This window comes from Argentina silus, assembly GCF_951799395.1.
Source record: "Argentina silus genome assembly, chromosome: 17".
Lineage (NCBI taxonomy): Eukaryota > Metazoa > Chordata > Actinopteri > Argentiniformes > Argentinidae > Argentina > Argentina silus.
This window is the reverse complement of record NC_139671.1, coordinates 13,946,122-13,967,890: the sequence shown is the minus strand read 5'-3', so window position 1 is coordinate 13,967,890 and position 21,769 is coordinate 13,946,122. Positions and strand designations below refer to the sequence as shown.

General features: G+C 46.9%; 1 protein-coding gene across 3 annotated transcripts in view; it reads left to right on the top strand.

The window, feature by feature from the left end:
• Positions 1-379: 379 nt before the first annotated feature.
• The window catches only part of ccdc85cb (coiled-coil domain containing 85C, b), a 35,483-nt gene continuing 14,093 nt past the window's right edge, over positions 380-21,769 (top strand). For all 3 annotated transcript variants that reach the window (XM_083688621.1, XM_083688620.1, XM_083688619.1), the window contains exon 1: positions 380-1,763. In XM_083688621.1, the coding sequence (XP_083544747.1) occupies positions 1,058-1,763 (706 nt within the window). In that variant the 5' untranslated portion in view covers positions 380-1,057. The remainder of the gene's footprint in view (positions 1,764-21,769) is intronic.

Below are 21,769 nucleotides of genomic sequence, written 5' to 3'. Positions count from 1 at the left end.
AATTAGGCCGAACATTCATGTAAACTCCTGAGAACAAAATACACATTGTCACAGTTCTCATATGATCTGCTTTTAACAGTTTTTTACATTTTCATTACGAGAATTTTCAAAGCGTTAGTTTTATTGAGATTTTTGTTCTCAGTGTATGAGTTTATTATCGGAGTATCCCCTCTCGATTATTCTCAAGACAAGTCTCATACTGGCCCTTTAAGAAGGCAGTGCTATTGCGTCGACCATGCTTTTCATCCCTACCTGCTCAGACTGTTTTCCTATGTCTTGATTGGCCGTCTTGGCCAAAATCCTCTTGAGTAATTTCAAACCCGAGTGTTTGGAAGCGCGCAGACACTAGGCTATTGGAGGAGGACATTGCTAATTCCGATCTGGGAAGGGATTCCCGTTCACCAGCCACCACCACTTGGGAAAGAAAGAAGCTTATCTGTGGAAGAGCTCTCTCGGTTGTAAAGGCATTTATTTCTGTAGTCCCTGCAGCAACATGAGGGCGTAAGAGTGCACTGTTTATCCTCTTTTTAAAAAAAAAAAAAAATTATTCTTTAAAAACGTACGTTTTTGTTCGACCTGTAACTGTATTTTCCAATCCGGTGCATTTTCATGATGTTTTGTATCATCATGGAATAATGTCCATAACAGACTTTCACGCGGAGTAGGCTGACAGTTCTGAGCGAGGGATAAGTGATGGGCACCTGACATACTGGTAATCATTCGCTTATTTTGCTACGATCAGGATTATATTAGGCTACACTATACTACAATATTGCACGATTTATGAAACGCGAGAGTAGTCGCATACCCGAGCTTTTTGAATGACAAGTGAGGGATGCGTGCAGTCTTCCGCATGGTTGCCATAGCGAAGACTAGTGCTTCACATTTGCCCTTTCATTTGGTTTAATTTAAACTTTTCAATCTAATGTGCTAGAGCTAATTTCGTATCATGTATTCGCATTTCAATACAATTCTACAATTAAGGGTCGGGCAGTAAAGGCTATTCTGCAAATTGCCATCCTGTTCAACGGATCGAATCGAGAATAGATTGATAGAAATGGCTAAAAATCCATCCGAGGATGACCTAAGCACGCTCTCGGACGAGGAGCTGCTACGATGCAGTAAAGAGGAGTTAATCAAGAGACTGCGAAGGGTGGACAGTGGGCAAATGAACTTGATGATGGAGCATGGGAACATGATGAAAGACGTCAATCGGAGGTTGCAGGTGCACCTGCACGAGATCCGAAACCTGAAGGAGATTAACCAGAAACTCCAAGACGACAACCAGGAGCTCCGTGAGCTCTGCTGCTTCTTGGACGATGACCGCCAGAAAGGCAAGAAACTGTCGCGGGAATGGCAGCGTTTCGGCCGCTACACGGCCAGCGCCATGTGGAAGGAAGTGGGCACCTACCAGCTGAAGCTGAAAGAGCTGGAGGTCAACCAGGAGACGGTGATAAAGGAGAACTCTGACCTGAAGGAGATCATTCTCATGCTGGATGAGGAGAGGAATGGAGCCGGGTCCAGGAGCTCCATAGACAGCCAGTCCAGCCTGACCAACCTGAACGGGGGCACAGGCACGGTCCGGGATGTCGGGGACGGGAGTAGTACCTCCAGCACCGGGAGCGCCGGTAGTCCCGACCACCACAACCACAACCACATACACAAGCCCACTGAGAACAAGCTGGTGGGTACTACCATGAGGAGGTCCATGGATGACCTGTCAGCTCCACATCACCACAGGAGTATCCCTAATGGACTCAATGGTGAGTTCATACACCTGCATGCCACGCACACACGCACGCACACCTGCATGCCACGCACACGCACTCACTCAAGCAATAACTGGCATGCTGGTGAGGCTTTAATGCCCCTTCTGCCTCTCCATACACCTAGCCAAGGCCCAAGACCACACACACACTGCGGCTGTCTGTCAGAAACAGGTTTGGAGAGATGTCATGATCCCTATGTGTCAGGGCCCACTTCAGGTGCACAACTTACACAAAGCATGATATAAATTAACTACTCTCTTGGATGATGCAGTCTAGCTTGAGTGGTTTGTCTGCCAAACCAGCCAGAGGATGAGTGTGACTGTTAGTGTTTCTCTGACAGCACCATATGTGTTAACATACAGCTGTGGATTAGGACTGTCACTGGGCTTATCCTCATGATGAAGTCTTGATTGGGGTGCTTATGGTACACACACACACACACACACACACACACACACACACACACACACACAGACGATCCCTAAGTAGTCTATTCTCTCTCACACAGCTCTATCAGATGGATGTAGCCTACTGAATGAGGTCACTGGTATCAGAGCCCTCAAGGAAGAAGACTTCAGTCTCTTCTTAATTGCTTTTAGAAGGGCTCAGGCAAATAGATTTTGGATGCATCCTCTGATTATCATTGTTGTCTTTGGCTGTTGAGGTGCTCTCTGACCTGCTTAGGGGACATTTTTAAATGCATCGAACAGACAACAAATCAATGCCCTCGTTCTAAGACCTAAATACCCCAGCTGAGCAGACTGAAAATTCCATAATGAAATAGAATGTTAAGCCTGGTTTTAGCAAGCTAGCACACTAATGACACCATGATCTATAGGGGAGATAAAGCCTCTTTTGTGGCATATAATACAAACTGAAATCCTGCAACCGGTCCCTTTTTTTTCGCCACGAACAACACAACACACGTATGCCCGCACACACACACACACACACACACACGCTAAAGGAAATTGGCCTATAGTCAGATCCACTACCATAGCTGGTGGTGTCGGCGATTCCAGGAATTCTGGAATCTTCAAAACCCAGTAGGTAGATGGGAGCAGAGCTTAATCCGCGCACACACTTTTTTTCTGGCTGTGTTTGTGGATCATTGCGTAACAGCAATATTGTTTCTGAGGCGGCATTGGCACCTTGCTAAGCTGCTGTGGCTGCTGGAAGGAGTGACCTTGCTTGACCCCCCCCCGAAGCTGTAGCCCTCTGCCCATCATCGCCTCACAGACGCAGCTGGCTTTGGGCTGCTCCTCTCTTCACTTGAGGGCAGGGAGGGATTGATGCCAACCAACTATTACCCAGCTCAAAATCAACACCTCCACTTTTTTTATTTTTTTTATTTTATAGATCTTGTGGGCCTACATCTGATATGGTTATGGTGGAAATAACAGGCCTAATAACCATAGGGCTTATTTGAGATATGACCGTATTGCTTATACTGTACTCGTACTCATACAAGGCCCACGGTCTGCTCTCCCCTCACTCACCAGTCATTTATTTCACTCACACACACACACACACATACACAGCGAAGCTGACTGATGAGGAGAGAGGAGGTTTGAACTAGAGCCCACAGGGGAGCAGTTAGCCTAGTAAGTGTCCAGACAGAGACAGGAGTCTGGATGCAGTGTGCCAGTGTGGGTCATCTGATGCAGAGCCACTTTACTTCTGGCATCCAGATGCTAATGACTCCTCTGGGATTTTTTGCAGATAAACACAGAAACCGTTGCCGAGGTGCTAAATGAGCAGCAACCGTCTCAGTGCCAGAGAGAGGGAGAGGGAGAGAGGGAGGATGGGAGAACAGGAGGAGGTGGTGGAGTGGGGGAGTGAGGGAGGGCGAGGCCTAAAAGAATGAATTTAACCACTTGTTTGAGCTTGGGTATTTACTCTTTTTTTTACGTACACTTTTCTGTCTCAACTGCAGCTTGCTCTGCTCTCACTCAACGACCAGACTGAGAGAGAGAGAGAGAGAAACACCCTCCCTGCCCCAGATAGACCCCCATATCACCCCATAGCGGGCTCCCCTTCTCAAACAGAGAAAGACAAGGGGAGAGGCAGCGAGAGAGAGGCGCGAGACCGAGAAGCAAACAAAAGGCCTTCAAAGAGGCCCGGTAGTGGGGGGTTGGCGGGGTGTGTGTGTGTGTGTGTGTGTGTGTGTGTGTGTGTGTGTGTGTGTGTGTGTGTGTGTGGAGGGGGGGGTTAGCTTGGCAGAAGTGGGGGGCCGGGGGCTGGAACAGTGGTGGAGGGAGGGAGGGAGTGGTGGGGTGAGGTGTTTTTTTTTCCCGGTGCATCCTGCTGTCAGTGTAATTGAATCGAAGCCTGAAGTGAAACTATGCTGCCACTAGCCTAGATTGCGTGCCTTTGTGTGCAGCCCTCTAGGACTTTTGTTCTATTTAGGACGCAGTGTCTGTATTCCATCGGAGGTTCCGGAATCCGATTCCCCCCCCCCCCCGAAGGCCTTTTCAAATATGATTCAGTTGCAGATGCAGATAACTTCAGCGTTACGGTGGCTTCCTGAGTGCGGTCCAGAGGTCTGGTTTGTTTGGATCTGAGGCTGCATACCTGATGAGACAATTGACACAAAGGCATGTTATGGACTGGTCGTTCAGGGCTGGTTTGAAACTGGTCAGATGAGCAGCTGAACATTCCCTTCATACAGAACGCCTTGACTCAGACCTCACACGCGCTGAGCGATAGGCACTACGACATTGCATTGGAATGACATGATAACAAAGTCAATGTTTAAGGAGTTTTTCATGACGACGACTGGCTTTCATTTCCTTTCATCTCAAAAGACCGAAGCAAACAGCAGGTTGTTCACAGAGATCATATTGTAACTAAATCATAATAATGCTTATGTATTGTAATCCATCTTTGAATGTAAATCACTTTTAATGATTTGGGGTGGGGGGGGGGGTGTTATATCCCTGATGATGATAGAAAGCCATAAATCTAATATGAGGTGGTAAAGTGTTGATTTAGTAAATTGTTTTAGTCCAGCTGTGCTAGGATCATCAGAGCAAGGCCTAATCTTGCCAAAGATATGCTAATTAGAGAAACAGCACTGGTCCCAGCAGCAGCTGGACCCTCAACGGTTAATCCTACCCACAAGCTGTGTTTGGTTTTTGTGGGTGTGTGGGTGGGTGGGTGGTTTAGGTGGATGGGGAATTAAGTCCTTGTGAGTGTTAGAGGCCATGAGTTAAAACAGTGGGCCTTAGACAGTTGATAAACGACCCATAGTGCTCTTCTCTCCTCCCTGTCCTCCCCTACCCCATAATGCCTTTCAGAGCTTGTTACCATGGCATTACTCAACAAATCTTTGAAGGTATGCGGGTTCCCTCAGAGCACATCCAGACTGGAATGTTTACTTTGTTTATGTAGACTAGCCTATAATGTTTGCCATCCAAGGAGCTAAAATGTACTGATGTGAAATGTAGGCTAATTTCATCATGAGCAAGAGCACTTTCCTCACATAAGATAAATCATACATTAAACGACTCAAATTAGACACACAAAGCCATAACATTTAATGGCTGTTTAAACTGTGAACTACCCTTTAATCGTTACTTGTCCTAGCCTATCCCTGTGTGTGTGTGTGTGTGTGTGTGTGTGTGTGTGAGAATATCTCACATTCACATAACAAGTTCACAAATCTCATGATTTAGGCTCCCTTCTCGTCCAGCCATGTTTGACTGAGGGATTGTTGTGTTGCCTCACACCTGAGAGGGTGAGGCAAATCACCTGTGCTTCAAGCTAACTGGGCATCATTCCAGAGATAATGAAGTCAGCAAAGTGGCTGTGATTCATTCAGTGGAGTAGAGACACTCAGTCTGAATATGTTTTCTGTGTGAAGTGAAAGGGTGTCTACGGAAAGAGATATTTGGGTCCGCTGTTACTAGAAGCAATCTAATATTTACAATGCATTACCACAGCACTACAACGTGTTTATAACTCTTTTGTATAATGAAATTTCTCTCTACTGAGTCAACATATTGCATTTTAATATCCCTTGTGCTGTTCTGAGACTATCATGAGTAAAATATCAAACACAGCCAGTCAAATAAAGCCTTAAGTTTTTACTGTGTGCTTTTTCATTTCAAAGACAACTCAACAGTTTTTTTTCCAACATAACAATTTTCTCTTTGCCTTTGGCCCTTTCTAGTCAGCATTGTATTAAATGACTTGGGAGCTCAGAGACGTCTGGCTGGCATGGGATGTTTCTACAGCTAGGATCCTGTTTATCCAGACGTGTGTGTGTGTGTGTGTGTGCGCTTTTATGCTCAGCTTTTATGTCTCTTTGTTCTCACGGCTCTGATTTAGTTTCATGTTGCCCTCCTCACCCTTGTTTGGTGTTGTCATGGTAACGTGGCATAGTTAGGAAGGCCTCGCCCCTGACCAAAGCTTTTGTAGTTGGTAGAAGTTGCCTTTTTAACTAATGATACAGGGTCAGATGCTTTGTAATCCCCCTAATGGTTGGTTACTAGAAGGGATATGGGTAATTTGATCCTAGATCTGTGGTTAGCAAAGCCTTAATCCACTTCCAGTCCAGAATCTTTGGTGAAGTGAGCCCGAGTTGGTCATTGTTTGACAGCTTCTTGGGTGTGTCAGTGAAAAGTCTGAACTGGGATCCTTGATACAGCCCAACACCATTAAAACCAGGGTCATCCCAAGGTTCCCACTTAGCATCTACCGTGTCTCAGGGTTGCATTAACCAGCACTCTGCCTGCGCTGTCAGTCTATAGCTGGCCTGGCTGATAACAGAGAGACTAGAGAGCAGATAGAGAGCCTGCCTGCTTGGCCAACGCCACAGGGGGAAACTCTCAGCTGTGTATTGTCATGAAAACAGCGAGCCTGTCAGGGCGTTCCACATTCCTGGACACAAACAAAGGCGGAAGTGGGTCTCGAGAGAGCTTGGAGAGCAGGGTGACTCGGACTGAGAGAGGAAGGGAAGTTGCCTCTCTCTCTCTCTCTCTCTCTTGCTCCCTCTCTCTCCGACAAGAGAGTGCTTCGCTCTCTGTCCCTGAACCTGCTGTCTGATTCGCTGTCCATTCATTCCCATCAGCACAGCGCCCATTCGACAGAATGAGGTTAAAGGCCCAGCCAGCCGAGATCAGAGCCCATGGAGCCACACATGAAGTAGCTGTGCTAAATGAGTTAAGAGACGATTGTAAGGGTATGAGTGAATATCTGCAGCAGCTAACACTACATCACCTTTGTTATGTGATGCATTTCTACTTAGTTTACCATAACTGTACCGTAATGGGACAGAGAAAGTGATAAGTGATCCCTTTGAATCTTGTGCTGATTCAGATATAGTCTATAATATTTCTCTTTCTTTCGCTTTCTTTTTCTTTCTTTCTCTTTCTTTCTCTCTCTCTCTCTCTCTCTCTCTCTCTAAATGGGGAGATGCCGGGTGCCCTTTTTTTCTGAGCACTGGGCAGGGGCTGGAGGGGCTGGGCCGGTTGCCTAGGCAACAGTGATGATCATTGGGGCGAATGGACGGCACCAACGCCTGGCCTCAGAGCCAGTGAAGCGGAGGGGGAGGGAAGGGGGGGGGGGGGTGAGGGAGGGGCAGAGTGGAGAAGAGGAGAGGGGGGATGGGATATAGGGTGTATGTGTGTGTAAGGGTTCCAGGCCTTGATTATGGTTGGCTGTAATCATAGCCCATGTGTTAAACACAACCCTTACAACCCAGAACTCATCTAGGCCTACCCAACTCTCAGACAGGAATATAGGGCACGTTGTGTGTGTGTGTGTGTGTGTGTGTGTGTGTGTGCGTGGTCAGCGTGGCATATCCCTGGTAAACCAATGTCACATCAGTGCTAATTCACTAAGAATGTGTTGCCTGTCAGCTATCGCTGGCATTGAGGATGATGACATGAAGGAAGAGAACCAGATTGATTGAAATAGCTGCCATGTACAGTTATCGTAACAAAGTTAACATTATTGTTGATTGACATCCAGTAGGTGCCATAGAAATGCTACAAAGTTAACTTCCCTCAGTACCGTTCTACACCCTGTCCTTGGTGGTCTGTTACTTTGTCTCCGTTTTGATGAGTGTGTTCAGAATGCCCTGGTGAGCCCACATCGATCCGTGCGTCAGGATGAGATGCAGAGAGAAGGAGTTGTTGTTGATGAACAGAGGCCAGGTGGCACGGTGACAAAGGCCCTGGCCGCCGTAAACTCTGGGCTCAGCAATACGATTCTGTCTAAACCCACTTCAGATGACCTTCAGAGGACTGCCCGGTTGCCAATAGTCAGCAACTTAGTGTCCTCAACACCCTCCTCCCTGGCCAATAAGAACGAAGATAACCTCTTCCTGAATTTCGGTCCGTCAGCTCTTTGTTTCAAAAGAGATACATCGGAGACACTCAGCAAAGTACGAGCCAAAGTGTATGTGTAACCCTCACCTCTACCTTTGAGTTATCACCTTGCTTTGAGATATATATGCATAGCAGATGCTTGGTTGGTGCTTCGAGTCTGAGATAATGTCATGCTGTGTCCAAAGAGGATTTAGGCTAGTCATGAAAAATTATTTTGTCAATTTTTCATAACATCGGAACAATCAGAGAGCCAGGGAGATGTCATCAGAGAGATCATCATTAAAGTGATTTTTTTCTTCTTTTTTTTTTTTCAGTAGTGTTACAGTATGAACATAAAATTTGCTATAAAGGTATGAAAAAATGAATACTGCCCGGCCCTAATGATTATGCGTAGTTGCCCCATTTCCAAGTTGTCCTGCATCTGTGCTCACTTGTTTGAATCCTTTGAGTCTTCAAGGCTCCAGCTGAAGGCAGATGGCATCATCAGCAAAGGTTCACAGGTTCTTTCACATCTGATAAGAGAAGTTAGGCCTAAGTTTAGCTGCAACATCAACCACAGACCACACCAGGCCACTTTGCACTCCAAGCACTGCTGCAGAAATGTGAACTATGACTAGCCCAGTCCTAGACTGAGATGTGTGAGATATGGGGAGTTTAAACCGCAAACCATCTGGAGTTGATTGCTTTGGACTGGGACTGTTGCCCCATCTTCAGGAAGTGTTGTTGAATGGTTTTGAAGTGACCTTGCTCTGGATTTCTGAATGGCAATTTCCTCCTGCAGTCCACTGGAGTTTTTTTTTCAATTCTCCAAAGCACCAAGAGTGGTTTCTGTAACTTTGGAAAGACTTTCTGTTTTGGTTTGAGACAGAGTCAGCCCCTTGAGTAAACTTCCCTTGTGTTACTGGAAGTTAGAAAAAATGGGGGGGGGGGGGTCCTCTCTCTCTCTCTCTCTCTCTCTGGCTTTTTTAAAATTCTCATAACATGCTAGTAGGTTCTGTAAGTTGAGAATCACATTTTGTTTTGGTTTGAATGTAGCCCTTCCAGACTTGTTTCTCCCCTTACTGAAACTTTGTTAGATGGGGGTTGGTGGCTTGGAAAGGGAGGGAGGAGGTCGAGGCTCATTCTGTGGGGGTCTGTGGGGTCTTCTCACTCGTGGTGGAAGAGGTCACAGAAGTGACACCCCCCTCCGCCCTGGGAACGGCGAGCCATCTGTCTGAGGGTATTGTTCTCTTCACAAAGCTGAGGAGAGGAGAGTCTTTTAAATGCCCTGCCTGCCCACACCCTCAGTGGACCCACAGGGGCCTGCACAAGGAGGACCTGTCCACTGTCTGCACAGAAAACTGCTGAGTTCTGGGGAAAAAAAATAACAAAAACAGTGTGTGTGTGTGTATGGGGGGGGGGACTCCTCCATGTCTCACACACACACACACACAAGGAAGATGACCGCTCCAGATGCCACCCTACAGAGGGGGAGGGAGGAGACAGGGTTTTATGGAGAGTTCTGGTGAAAGGTTTCGTCTTCTCCTATAAATCAGACAGCCACCTCAAGCCTTTATCCCTCTGTAGAAATAGAAACAAATAATGTCAGAGAGAGAGAGAGAGAGAGAGAGATCCAGTCCGAACTAGGAAAGTCAGTCACGTGTGAATCTGGACTAGGGGCTTGTACACACCAGATGAACACGTGACTAATTCTAATGTTGTTTTGTGCTGTTTGGGTGACTATTGATGAGGATTTTGACTAAGCTGGACAAACTGTAACAAACCCAAGAACAGCCAAATAAGTCACATGAAAGTCTGCGTCGTGGCAGCATTACTGCCAGCCATTGTTTAGCTGAAAATGTTATAAGAGCTTTTCTGAGCCCTTCAGTTGTTGTGTTTGTGCTGTCAAAAGCCTTTGCAATTGCTTTGCAACAGAGGGATATTAAGGTCACTCTTCTCTCACCTGAGCTGACTGGATGATCGAAATCATGTATTTTTTTTCGGGAGCATAAAGAGCGCTGGCTGTTTTTTTTTTCCTCCAGTGATTTAGTGTCCATGCACATTGTAAAGAGCTTATGTAAAAGCCAGTAATAATACGAAATGCAGGGATCATGAAAAGGCAGCTTCTCTGAATGGTTACAGTCCTAAGCTAGCTTATACACTACAGGTCTCTCTATCATGCTTAGGTGAGGAGCCAGAGGCCAGGGGACACGCATACATCCTCTAATATGAGAGAGATGGAGAGGGAGGGAGGGAGGGAGGGAGGGAGAGAGGGAGATGTGCACAAACTGATGTTTTAAGCTCTGTTTCAGCATCTCATCACTATGGTTGTAGTGCAGACTTTTCCCAGTATGGGCTTATGGGCTGTAGGCCCATAGTATGGCATTCGATTAGTTAGGCATCAGATGAAGGCATCGGCCTGTGACTCTTCCCCAGTGTGTGGCTTCATCAGAAGCACATTTTACAGACCCCCTCAGGCACCAAAGCCTATTTCACAAGAGTCCTCACTCACACGAGGAGATGACCCATCTGACAGCCAATTAGACGGAGGCCCTCTTTGGTCTTGAAACAACATCTCATTCAGAGCTCTCCCACTGTGTGTTTTCTTGAGTTCAGCAGTTTTTTTGCGGGGGCTTGGCATCGACTCCAGACGGGACAAAAAAAAAAAAGTCTGGGATAATAAAGATGCATGGATGTGCCTGTGTGAAAATCCCTGTGGCCCTCTCTCAGATCTCTCTGTACGATGGAAAGAGAGGGATCAATGGTTATGATCAGACCACCCATGATCTCTTCCCACGTACCGTGCTGCTGCAGACATCGGCTTACTCGAAACGAACGTGAGAGCAGCGAGCACACAGTACGTATACTGTCAAGACGGGTCGGTTGAATAAAACAAAGTTCCGTACTTTATTCCGTGTTTTTCCGGAGAGCCCAGTAAGCGCCAACTGTAAGTAGACAACAAACGATGTAAGGAGATGAAATGGTTGAGGTTTTAGCTCTGCAGAGACGATGTGAAGCACGGCCCTGGGTTTCTACTCCCTGTTAGAGTGATTAGACAAGCTTGATCTTCCTCCGTCTTTCCCTACTCTTCTATATACATGGCACGTAGTACTGCATATAGCCTAGCTGGCACGTACTGTATGGAGAAAGGCGCATCAGCAGCACCCCCCCTTAGAAGAAGATTGTGTGTGTGTGTGTGTGTGTGTGAGAGAGAGTGTGTGTGTGTGTGTGTGTGTGTGTGTGTGTGTGTGTGTGTGTGTGTGTGTTTGACTAGTCTGGTGCTCTAGTGAGGCTGCCACAAGTTGCCCTCTAGGGTGCAGAGAGTAAACGGAGAGAAGGATGAAAGTCGCCCTTGGGTGTCAGGAAAGGAGAGCTTGTGGCAGGGGAGATCAAGTTTGAGGATCTTGGGAGCGAGAGAAGAATACTGCAGCACAAGCAGGTTCTTCACTCTCTAGTTGCTAGGATACACTCCTTTTTTCTGCTGTGTTTTTGCTGTGTTATGGGGTGCACGCCCTCCCCTTCTCTCTCTCTCTCTCTCTCTCTCTCCCTCTGTCTGAAAAGTTTCTCCTGTCACTTTTCTGTTTGTTTAACTTCAAAGCGAGTTGAGGCTTGTTGGGGAAGAATGCCGGTGGACCCACGGTTTCCTGGCTGTGAGTGTAGATGAGAAACAGTTGTTCCTCAAGCTCCATGGACCACGTGGTCTCATTCAGAACTCTACAGTAACACACGAGAAAGACCTCTCCACCCTGAAAGAATAAGAAGTGAAGTAACAAGATAAAAGGACAGTGGGCTCCTTGACCCACCTTGCTGATACCTCCACCAACTAGGACAACTTCACCTCCAAAGGGTTTCTAAGAATTCAATCCAACGGTACGCAATCAAGCAAAGCACACAATATGCACTCCAATACAGGCCAGGGGTAGGCAAATGTAACAGTCGGCAATGGCAGCCATGGATGACGCTTTGGGGGGGGGGGGCTTTTTTGGGGCTCCGCTCCTTGCCTAAGATGAAATCTAGGGTGATCACTGGATGTGTTAGAGATGACTGTTCTAAAAATGATCCTTCTCTAGGTACATAGGCCTAATCGCTGCATAGGCTATCCCAGCCTTATGACGGCGGCCCATTTTTTGGTCATGCCAGTGTGGTATCAGGGGGATAGAGAGGGTGGTGAGTTGCATAAGCTGCCCTCATCTGGAGGGGGTCGAGGAGGTTGCCAGGAGCCACAGCTGGAGGCTGGCCACCCCATAATAACCCACAGAGGAGATGCATGCAGAGAGGAGGTGTGGAAAACTAGCCCTCATTCACCATCTGCGGCAGTCCAGAGAGAGTGAGAAAGAAAGAGTGGAAATATCTGTGCCACAGAGTCTCTGTGTGTGTAGCCGCAGCCCACGGTCTGAGCTGGTGTGTTTCTGCCTTCAGTTCAAAGAGAATCTGTCAGACTACCCCCAGAAATATGATTGGTTGGATGTCAGAATCGAACCACTCACAGACAACCAAGAGAAGAGGGGGGGGGGGGGGTAAGTGTGTCCTTGAGGAGTGTTTAAAAGTTAGTCTAGAACGTTAAATCATCCTTTTTGTTTTAGCTGTGCTTTTAGCAGGACCTGTGCATGCCTCCCCTTCCCCAGGTTGAAGGTGAAGCAAGGGTCTGCTGTGTGTAGCTGTATGAGTGCGTGCTCTACCCAGGGTTTATGTCCCTCCCTGGCGGACCCCCCTGGAGGGTCATGGATATGAAGGGCCAGCGTAGCGTGAGGAGAAGAGGAGAGTGACTGGTCATGCATGAAACCTCCCACCTCCAGCATCTCAGGAGGCCCTGTACAGACACACTGCTGGAGAGATCCGGTCTTAACTCACACACATGCACACGCATGTACACACACACCCACACACACACACACACACACACACACAGTGCATTATCTAGAAGACTAGTAAAGCCAAGCCTCTATAGTAAGCCTTGGGTGGCTCCATCACGCCTGAGGCATTCGAATGGGATAGATTGGCATGTTATCATCAGTTTGTTTCATAACGCGCTTGATATAAAGACGTCTTTCTTTCCGAGTGATTCCAGGAAAACCAGTTTTGAGGCTGACAGGATGTCAGTATAGATTTTGAGTTTACAGTTTCCCCCATTGTTGTGTGAGTTCATATCTCTGTGCGTTGCGTATATTAAATTGTCTGCAGACAGACTGTGTTGATTGCGGTGTGAGGTTGGGCCTTGGCCCAGCCATTCCATTCCCATTTCATGGTATGGCAACAGGAGGAGCGTGTTGACAGGAACTTGGACAGAGATGCAGTATACATCGCATATTGTTATTCTGGGACCTTGGTCATAAAACTCTCCAGTTACCTCAGTCACGTGCCAAGGTTTGTGGTGTGCCCTGACCGCACACTGAACTGCGTGTGCGTGTGTGTGTGCGTGTGCGTGCGTGCGTGTGACGCCACATGTGAACATGAGAAAGGATGGGATCGTACAGCATAGCACATGTCTTCAGTGTGCAGATCAACATACTGATTACAGCGTTGACATAATGTATGATATTGATGATTATCAACTGTCATCTTTTTTGCATTATAGTAGAAATGGAATGCAATTACTGAATTATTAGTCATTTCAATGACAGAGAGAGAGAGAGAGAGAAAGAGAGAGAAAACCTGGACACAAGAGTAGCATATGTTCCTGTCTGTTAATCTAGGGATTTTCACAGTAAGATCATTAGTGTTTGGTTGCTCCGCATTTAAAAAAAAAAACAAGAACAGATAAAATTGCTAAAGCCCAGTTAGATCAAAGCCAGTTAGTTACAACATTCCGATCGACTTCCTCCCTCCCTCCCTCCCTCCCTCCTCTCAGACCTTGATTAGAGATGACCTTCCAACTGTACTCAGTTGTACTGAGTAAGTAACGGCCAGCGAGTCGAAACCAAGCCAGCACCACCTGCAAGACCACTAGGCCATCGATCTGTGTCTGTCAACTTCAATTGTCTTTGACATGCTTGGGCAGGCAGTTCAAAGGCAATGAATTAAGGTCACTATTTTGGCCCAGGCTCAAAGAAAAATAATCTTTTTTTTTCAAATTAATTAAAAAAAATGTTTCCTAAAAAAAAAAGGCCTTGCACTGCAGGATCAATGACATTGCTTTAATCCAAGCTCTAATAGAATTGTGATGATTATTTTCATTTGTAAGGGAAGGTTGTAGCACGCCGGGGAGGGGTTATTCCCAATAACCCAACCAGAGTAATCAGCTGTAAAAATAAAATAATAATAGGCTACGCAAATGATGATGAGTAATGGTTGGAATACTAGTTCATCTACTCTGAGGATGAAAGGTCGAACCAAATCCCTCAGGGGGACAATGACTGTCATGATGCCTCGATGCCTCGGAGCCTCGGTGGGCTTATTAACCCAAATCACCTCTTTAACCAGCCAGGTGTACACATGGAAGGGATATATCGTACCCTAGGTCCACAGAGACTAGGCTTAGTACAGTGAGTTGGCTGGGATAATGAGTCCTGAGGAGGAGAGTACAGGGGTTTATGAACAAGGTCTTGTATAATGAAATGACTGGTTGACGAGGTTCCATTTAAGTTTTATGATGTGATGGGGATGGTCATCAGATTGATTCAGGGAAGGTTAACCGTCGGGCTATAAACCTCTCATCTCAGCCTCTAATGGAATATGTCCCCTGCCCCCCCCCCCCCCCCCCCCTCTCCCCAATGGTTCTGAGTAGCGGAATGAGGGAGTCAAAAGCCTCTGTTTGATAAACGCAGTGTTCAGATACTGTACTGCTACATGAGGGAATTATAATGTGTTGAGACAGTAAAAAAAAACAATGGTAGACAGGCAGACAGACAATATGTAGTGCAAAACATTGAGAATAATGAATACTAAGGCTTGTCTTAGTATTCATTGTTTTGCACTGAATATTGTATGTCTGCCTGTGTACATTAGTGGTCTTTGCAGACTTCCGCTTTATCGTCAAAGTCCAGGTCTCTGGAGCAGAATTTTGACTCAGTCCTTGTGTTCTCTTGACCTGCAATATCCCCCAAACCCACCATTAGCCAATTAGAATAGAGAAAAGGGAAATGGCACCACCCCATCATGCAGTGCCTCCTTAATGTGGTCTGACACCGCCATGCCCTTCTCCTCTGTGGAGGTCACTGCATGAGAGAGAGAGAGAGAGAGAAAAAATATGAATTAGGGGGTGAGGAGGGAGTGGAGACGAGGGAGAGACATGTGAGAAGGGAGTGAGGACACTTTGAAAGTTCCACCATCTAACCACGCAGCACCACTCCTGTGATGGCACATCCTTCAAAGTCCTTGGAACCGGAAACAATTAGACAAGATCAGACACCTTGGGAGGACTTGGCAAGTCCAAGAACATTGACACATGTTGGAAACCATGCTCTTAGAGTCTGTTGACCATGTTTATACCACAGCAACAAGGAATGTTCCAGTAGCTTGTCAGGGCTAGTAGCTTTTTTTTCTCTCCTCCAAAAGTTTGCGTCATTTATTCATTCTCTTATAAGACAAGAACTACAGTTTGGTTGTTTGAGGAGAATGTGTTTCTCTCTCTCTTTCAGACAGTTCCGTAGGAGGGGAGGGGAAGATTGTCTGGCATCAACTAGAGATAGCTTCTGCCAGTGGGACATTACATGCCAGCCTAATTCCTCTGTTTTGTCAGGGGAGGGGACGCGTGTGTGTGTGTGTGTAAGAGCGTAAGTGCTAGTGACTCATGTCGCAATAGAATTCACTCGCCTCTATCTAATGGTTTTTTCTCTGACCGGCGAAGAGAATCAGAACGTCGCTTTTGCTTAATTTCACGAGATCTGAGCATTGCTGTCGAAGCGGGTTGATGGATATGCAACCTCAATCCAATCTTGAATCCAATTTTTAGTAACCTTTAGCATTGAATCAGATAACCCTCTGGAAGGCAATCTGTCTCATTGTAATAACAACTGTGTCAATAGCATTAGAACCCTCTTGTCATCCATCAATGCTTGTTGATAGCTGGATAAGCTGCAGCTGACATTGATGAATGGAGAGGGATTTGTTTCGAGAAGGTTCTCCAGTAATCGAAATCCGGGCCCCATTTAACTGTTATGTTTCACAAAATAGCTGTAATCGAGGTGTAATTATCTTAGCTGCTTTAATACAGAGCATTATTTCACAATATCCTGTTAGGCCTGTATGTTGGCGATGGATTTCTCAAGTGTGTCACAGGTGATATCCCATGGGTGTAGGTTTGATTTTATTTCATTTGGAGCGGTCTCTCTTCGATGTCCAGAATGTAATTCAGTGTTGAATTTTGTTCACTGAAATAATTTAGTTGTGTTTTTAAATCATAACTATAAGGGATGGCAAATATGCCATGATGAGATATAAATGTCTTCTGAAAGTCCCTAAAAAGTTGTCAGGAAGTTCTTAAAACGTCCCCAAAATGTACCCACAGCCATGTACTTCCCTAGAATGTCCATGTACTTCCCTAGAATGTCCTGAGAAGTACAGTGAATAATGGTAGTAAGAACATCCCAATAAGATCCCGGTTTGGTCTCTAATGATGTCCTGGAGACTGGAAGTTAAGTAGACAGCCTTCCTTAGGACGTCCCTTTTTGATTGCTGAGATGACACCTTGTTTCTTTCTGATACTGTACTGTATATCTAATGAATACCTACTGCTGAAAAGAGCCAAATCTCACCTTTACAATAATGCAAAAATCACCTCTATCCCCAATATTGAATGATTGACATGCTGTTTGACAGTGAAGGCACCCACTACGCGACCAGTATATTTGGCGATGGTATTGGAATCCTGTAATATTACAGTAAACAAAATAATGATAGGAAATATCAGTGCGCTCTTTGGCAATTGCGAGGCTTCAAGCAATCGCTTGGAGTGCTTGTAGGCTGGGCCAGCTGTGATGGCCTACCATGGGTCTTTGGTAGTGAAGTCAGCCTTGGCAAGGAGGAGATTAACCTGTCGCACACATTAGCACAGGTTTTTAACTAGCTTAAATTTGTCAGTCAACGTCTTGGTTGGATACAATGCCACTGTCACAACAAGGTATTAGTCAAGTTGAAACTTGTCCATTCATTTGCATAAAAAAAAAAAATCAAGAAAACCATCTCTTTATTCATGCTAACAAGTGGACGTCACATTTTCCAAGGGATTAAAATAAATAAATTAAAATAAAATAAAAAAAGCTCGACTTTTTTACTCCACATTATGATTGCATCAGATGCCACATCGCTGATGGGATTTTCAGAGCTTGATAGAATCGGAGGGAGGGTATACTTATGGAGGAATGTCCTACAGTATGTACTGTATATTTAACTGCTCCCCTTTAGTTACGCTCCGGTTATATAAACACAACACTTGCCAGCCGGGCTGTGAGCTACACTCAAATGAACGGCAGTATGTAGATTTATGTTAATGAGGTTGCCAAGGGGTTTGCTGTGGTGATCAGCACAGACAGGGAGAGAGAGGAATGGGGTTATGGTGGGCCACAGGAGCTCCTAGAGAACTGCTCTACCCACAGTGCTCTGTGGTAAATACACTACATAGACCGTGGTGGTGGAGGTGGGTTGTCTAGGTTGAAATGTGCCAAGTCAACATTTCCTACATATCTAACTGGTAACTGGCTAGAGGGCATGAAGTAGAAGAAGCAGGAAAGAAGACTATTATCTCCTCCACAAAGAGATCTTTGAGTCCTATCTCAGTCGTGACCCATCACCTTCAGTGTCAAAGGCCATCTGTGTCACTGAACCAAGTGTTCAAGTGTCATACAGTATCAGATGGTCATGAGGTACTTTAGCTTATCTTTTCTCCCTCAGCCGAGGCAATCTGTCACGCTACTCCACTAACTGACATTGACATGTTTGTTTACGTCAATGCACTGACCAAATTATTGCACTGTATGTAAATCAAAAGGGTTGTCAGTTGGCACTTGCTGATGTACAGTGGGTCGTTAATGTCTATTGACTGGGGATTAAGAGTCTGTTAAAACCTCTTGTGTCCGGGTATCGACCTGTCTGTGTGAACATCCTCTGAGAGGGAGGGAGGGAGGGAGGGAGAGAGGGAGGGAGACGGAGACGGAGAGAGGGATAGCGAGGGAAGGACAGAGGGATAGCGAGGGAAAGAGAGAGAGACAGAGAGACAGAGAGGGTATGTATTTATAGCCTCCTCAGGAGACTGTAATGTAGACGGCTGTCTTGTTGTTATCACACGTCTCTGCTGAAAGGAAGCTACAGAAGTGATGCATCCATCTTCTGTCTCCTCAGGTCATTGTCACCACCGCCACAGGGTCAGATGACCTTCACAGGCGTGTGTGTGTGTCTGTGTGTCTGTGTGTCTGCGTGTGTGTGTCCGTCCGTCCAGCATCATGCAGTAGCACTATGACACTATGGTCTCCCAGATGATTACGCCACTTTGGGTGTTTCGACTTGTGCCTTTCATCTTTTGAGCAGGTCGGGAGAATAGCAATCTGGCAACGCTCTGTGACTAATCTCCTGAAATCAAAGCTGAGGACTTTATTTTTGGCTTTGTGCCAAATTATTCACTTCTATGTAGAAAGAGGGTTGAAACCTGAGAGACCTGACATTTGTGAGAGAGGGTTAACACAGGCTTTTTTCATCGGGGAGTTTCCTCTCCCTCCGGTTTTCACCATGTAACCTTTTGGTCGAGTTTGCCGAAACTTGGTCATCACCTAAACAAGGCAGGGTCATGAATGGAAGCAGTAGCTGGCTTCCCACAGCGGGGCTTACGCCGTGCATGACAGTGCGTGCCAGGGCCAATTGCTTTTCCACAGTCACTCCCGGGCTTCAGCAGAGCTTACTACAGGCCTATTTGGTGCTTAAAACTCAGGCTTTTAGCCTCCTCTATCCTCCCCCCCCCCCTGGTCCTTGTGAGGCCAAATGGGGCTAGGGGCACGATTTAGAGTGAGGGCGGGATATTCTAATCATCCAAGTACTTTAGTTGGCTAGCGAACTTGGTGGGTGGCAAGCATAATCCAAGCAAGGTCGATGTCACGACACAATGGAATGGATTTGAATAGCGCTTTTTACAAATACAGTAGTCATAAAGTGCTTCAGTTTAACCAGCACCTGTTGGGGAAACCGGAGAAACGTGATGTGTTGCTAGTGTCTCTGTAGTTCGCCACCTTACGAACTGCAGAATGTAAACAAGCTGGAGATCATCCGGGGGTGGGACTAGAACTAGACTTGTTCTAGACTTGTTCACTAGGCTCGGAGCCCAGGGGGCTTTGAGCACAAGCTGGCCTTTAGTAAGCCTTGGCACGCCCTGGCAGCGCTGTGGGAAAAAAAAAAAAAAAACGTCTATTGAATGAATGAATGTCAGGTGCTAAAATAGACACCTCCTCAGGGACTGAGCTCCATACACCTGTCGAAAACACAGAGTCCCCCTCTCAACCCTCCCACTGCTCTAAGGGGACTGTACAGGAGGGACAATAGACTAGAGCTTTTGCCCACTTGGGGTTTAGCTAGCGTGGCGGTGGCAGTGGTGGTGGCCACAACTCAAACACAGTAACTGGCTGAGTCTATATCTGTCTCTCTCTCCCTGTGCACATAACAGAGGGTCAAGGTCCCTTTCAGAGCCAGACCCAATCCCTACTGCTTCCACACCAAGTCAATGATTCACCAAGGGACAGAGTAGCCCTAACTTGGTCAGTGTGTAAGAGTAATGTGAATGGTGAAACACCGTGGTAGTCCAAAACAGGAGACACAAACAACTTGATCTCAAACTCAAATGCCTGTCATCCATTGGTGCCAGGCACCTTACTGTTGACAAATTGGGTTTGGTTGAAGATAACACACACTACACACTGCACACTACACACACACACCCCTGAGTGTGCGGGGAGGTGAGGCGTTCTCCCCCTCTTCTGACAGTGCTAGCGTTTGTGTCCTCTCACTCTTCGCCAGGTCTTGTCACATGGGGTTAGCGTGTCCCTAACTGACGAGCCAGCCCTGCCAGACGTGCCTTTGAAGCCTTTCCAGGGCCTGTGGATACGTGCCTGAGTTGCCAGGTTCTGTCTTTCGTTTCCCGCTCGTTAATGCGGTATGGATGCCCAGTCGACTTGTTTCTCCCCTCCTCTCCTGGCTGCCCTGGCTGAGCAGAGCTGAACAGAACAGAACAGAGCGGGGCAGAGAGCACGCTGAGGGGGATTTGGGGTTTAGAGAGCGTTCCACAGCCACGTCACATGTCCTGAGTGTGTGCCAGATCATGTCACTGCTGCTCCGCTGACAGTGGCAGGCACGGAATCATACCGGTTCATAAATGTCCTGGAATATCTGGGAGCTCACCTGGGCAACGCCAACTGATAAACAATGGTGCCTCCCTTCCTGTCTCTCAAATGTTCTCTCTCTCTCCCCCCCTCTCTCTCTCTCTCCCCCTCCCTCTCCCTGTCTCTCTCTCTCTCTATGCTTCTCGCTGTTTCTGTATTTCTCTCTTTTCAGACTGACATGCAAAGCTTTTGTTGGGAGTGAAACAGTACTTTTTTATTTATTTTGTTGCAGTTGTCTGTGTTTGCACGAGTTTGTCCTTGAGCTGACAGCCCCCGCCTCCCCGTACATTTTCCGTTCTGTGCTTCCAGTATTTTCTTTCTTTTGTCCGTCCAGAGTTGTTCTCTCTCTCCTTCTAATGAAGAACTCATTGTCGGACGGATAGAGCTTTCTGTAGTCAGTGAGGTCATATTCCATGGAATGTTTTGCCTCTGCGGGGACTGTAGTTTCTCTAGTTTCTCTTCTTTCTTCCACATCTTGCAGTAATTCACCCAGCGGCCCCCCCCCCCCCCCCCCACCTCACACACACACACACACACACACACACACACACAGTTGCTGATGGTGGCCCCCTCCACCCCCAACACCTTCATTCACATATGCTCTACGTGTGTACATCCACACACACACCTTTATTCACACATGCTCTGCGTGTGTACAAACACACTCAAACACACCCCTCACCAGCGAATATCCATCCGTGCCTAGACAGAAACACACTCCCATGCAGCTGTGAAATATATAGGCTAAGATGAAAGCAAAATCCTTTCCAGGCATAAAAGCTTAGCCATTTCAATGCACTGCAGGCATGAATACATGCACATGAATGAATGAACAAGTTTACAGCAAAGAGCCCTGCTTTAAACTGGAGGATATTTATCTATCTCTCATCCCATGGCCCTGCAGTCAGTGTTTAGGATTTCATTGTGTCTGTCTGTCTGTGTGTGTGTGTGTGTGTGTGTGTGTGTGTGTGTGTGTGTGTTACTGATACAGTGTGTGTCCGAGTGTGTCTGTATATTGAAGTGGGGGGGGGGGGGGGGCAGCTCTCTCTGTCATCCTGTTGTAGCCCCCTGTCGAGCTAGTGGGTGATTTGAGTTGGAGCATGCTGACGCCACCAGAGGGGGTTTAGCCCATCCTGCCCAGATGGACCCTCCTGGAAGGCCCCCCCCCCCAACCCCAACCCCAACCCTTCGCAAGGAGGGAAGGACGGAAGGAGGGTGGAGGGGGAGAGTGTCGAAGAGAGAAAGGGAGGGATGGACAGAGAGAGCGTGAGATGGATAGAGGGAGGGGAGGGGAGGGACAGGGATGGAGGGAGGAAGGGAGGGATGGACAGAGAGAGCGTGAGATGGATAGAGGGAGGGGAGGGGAGGGACAGGGATGGAGGGAGGAAGG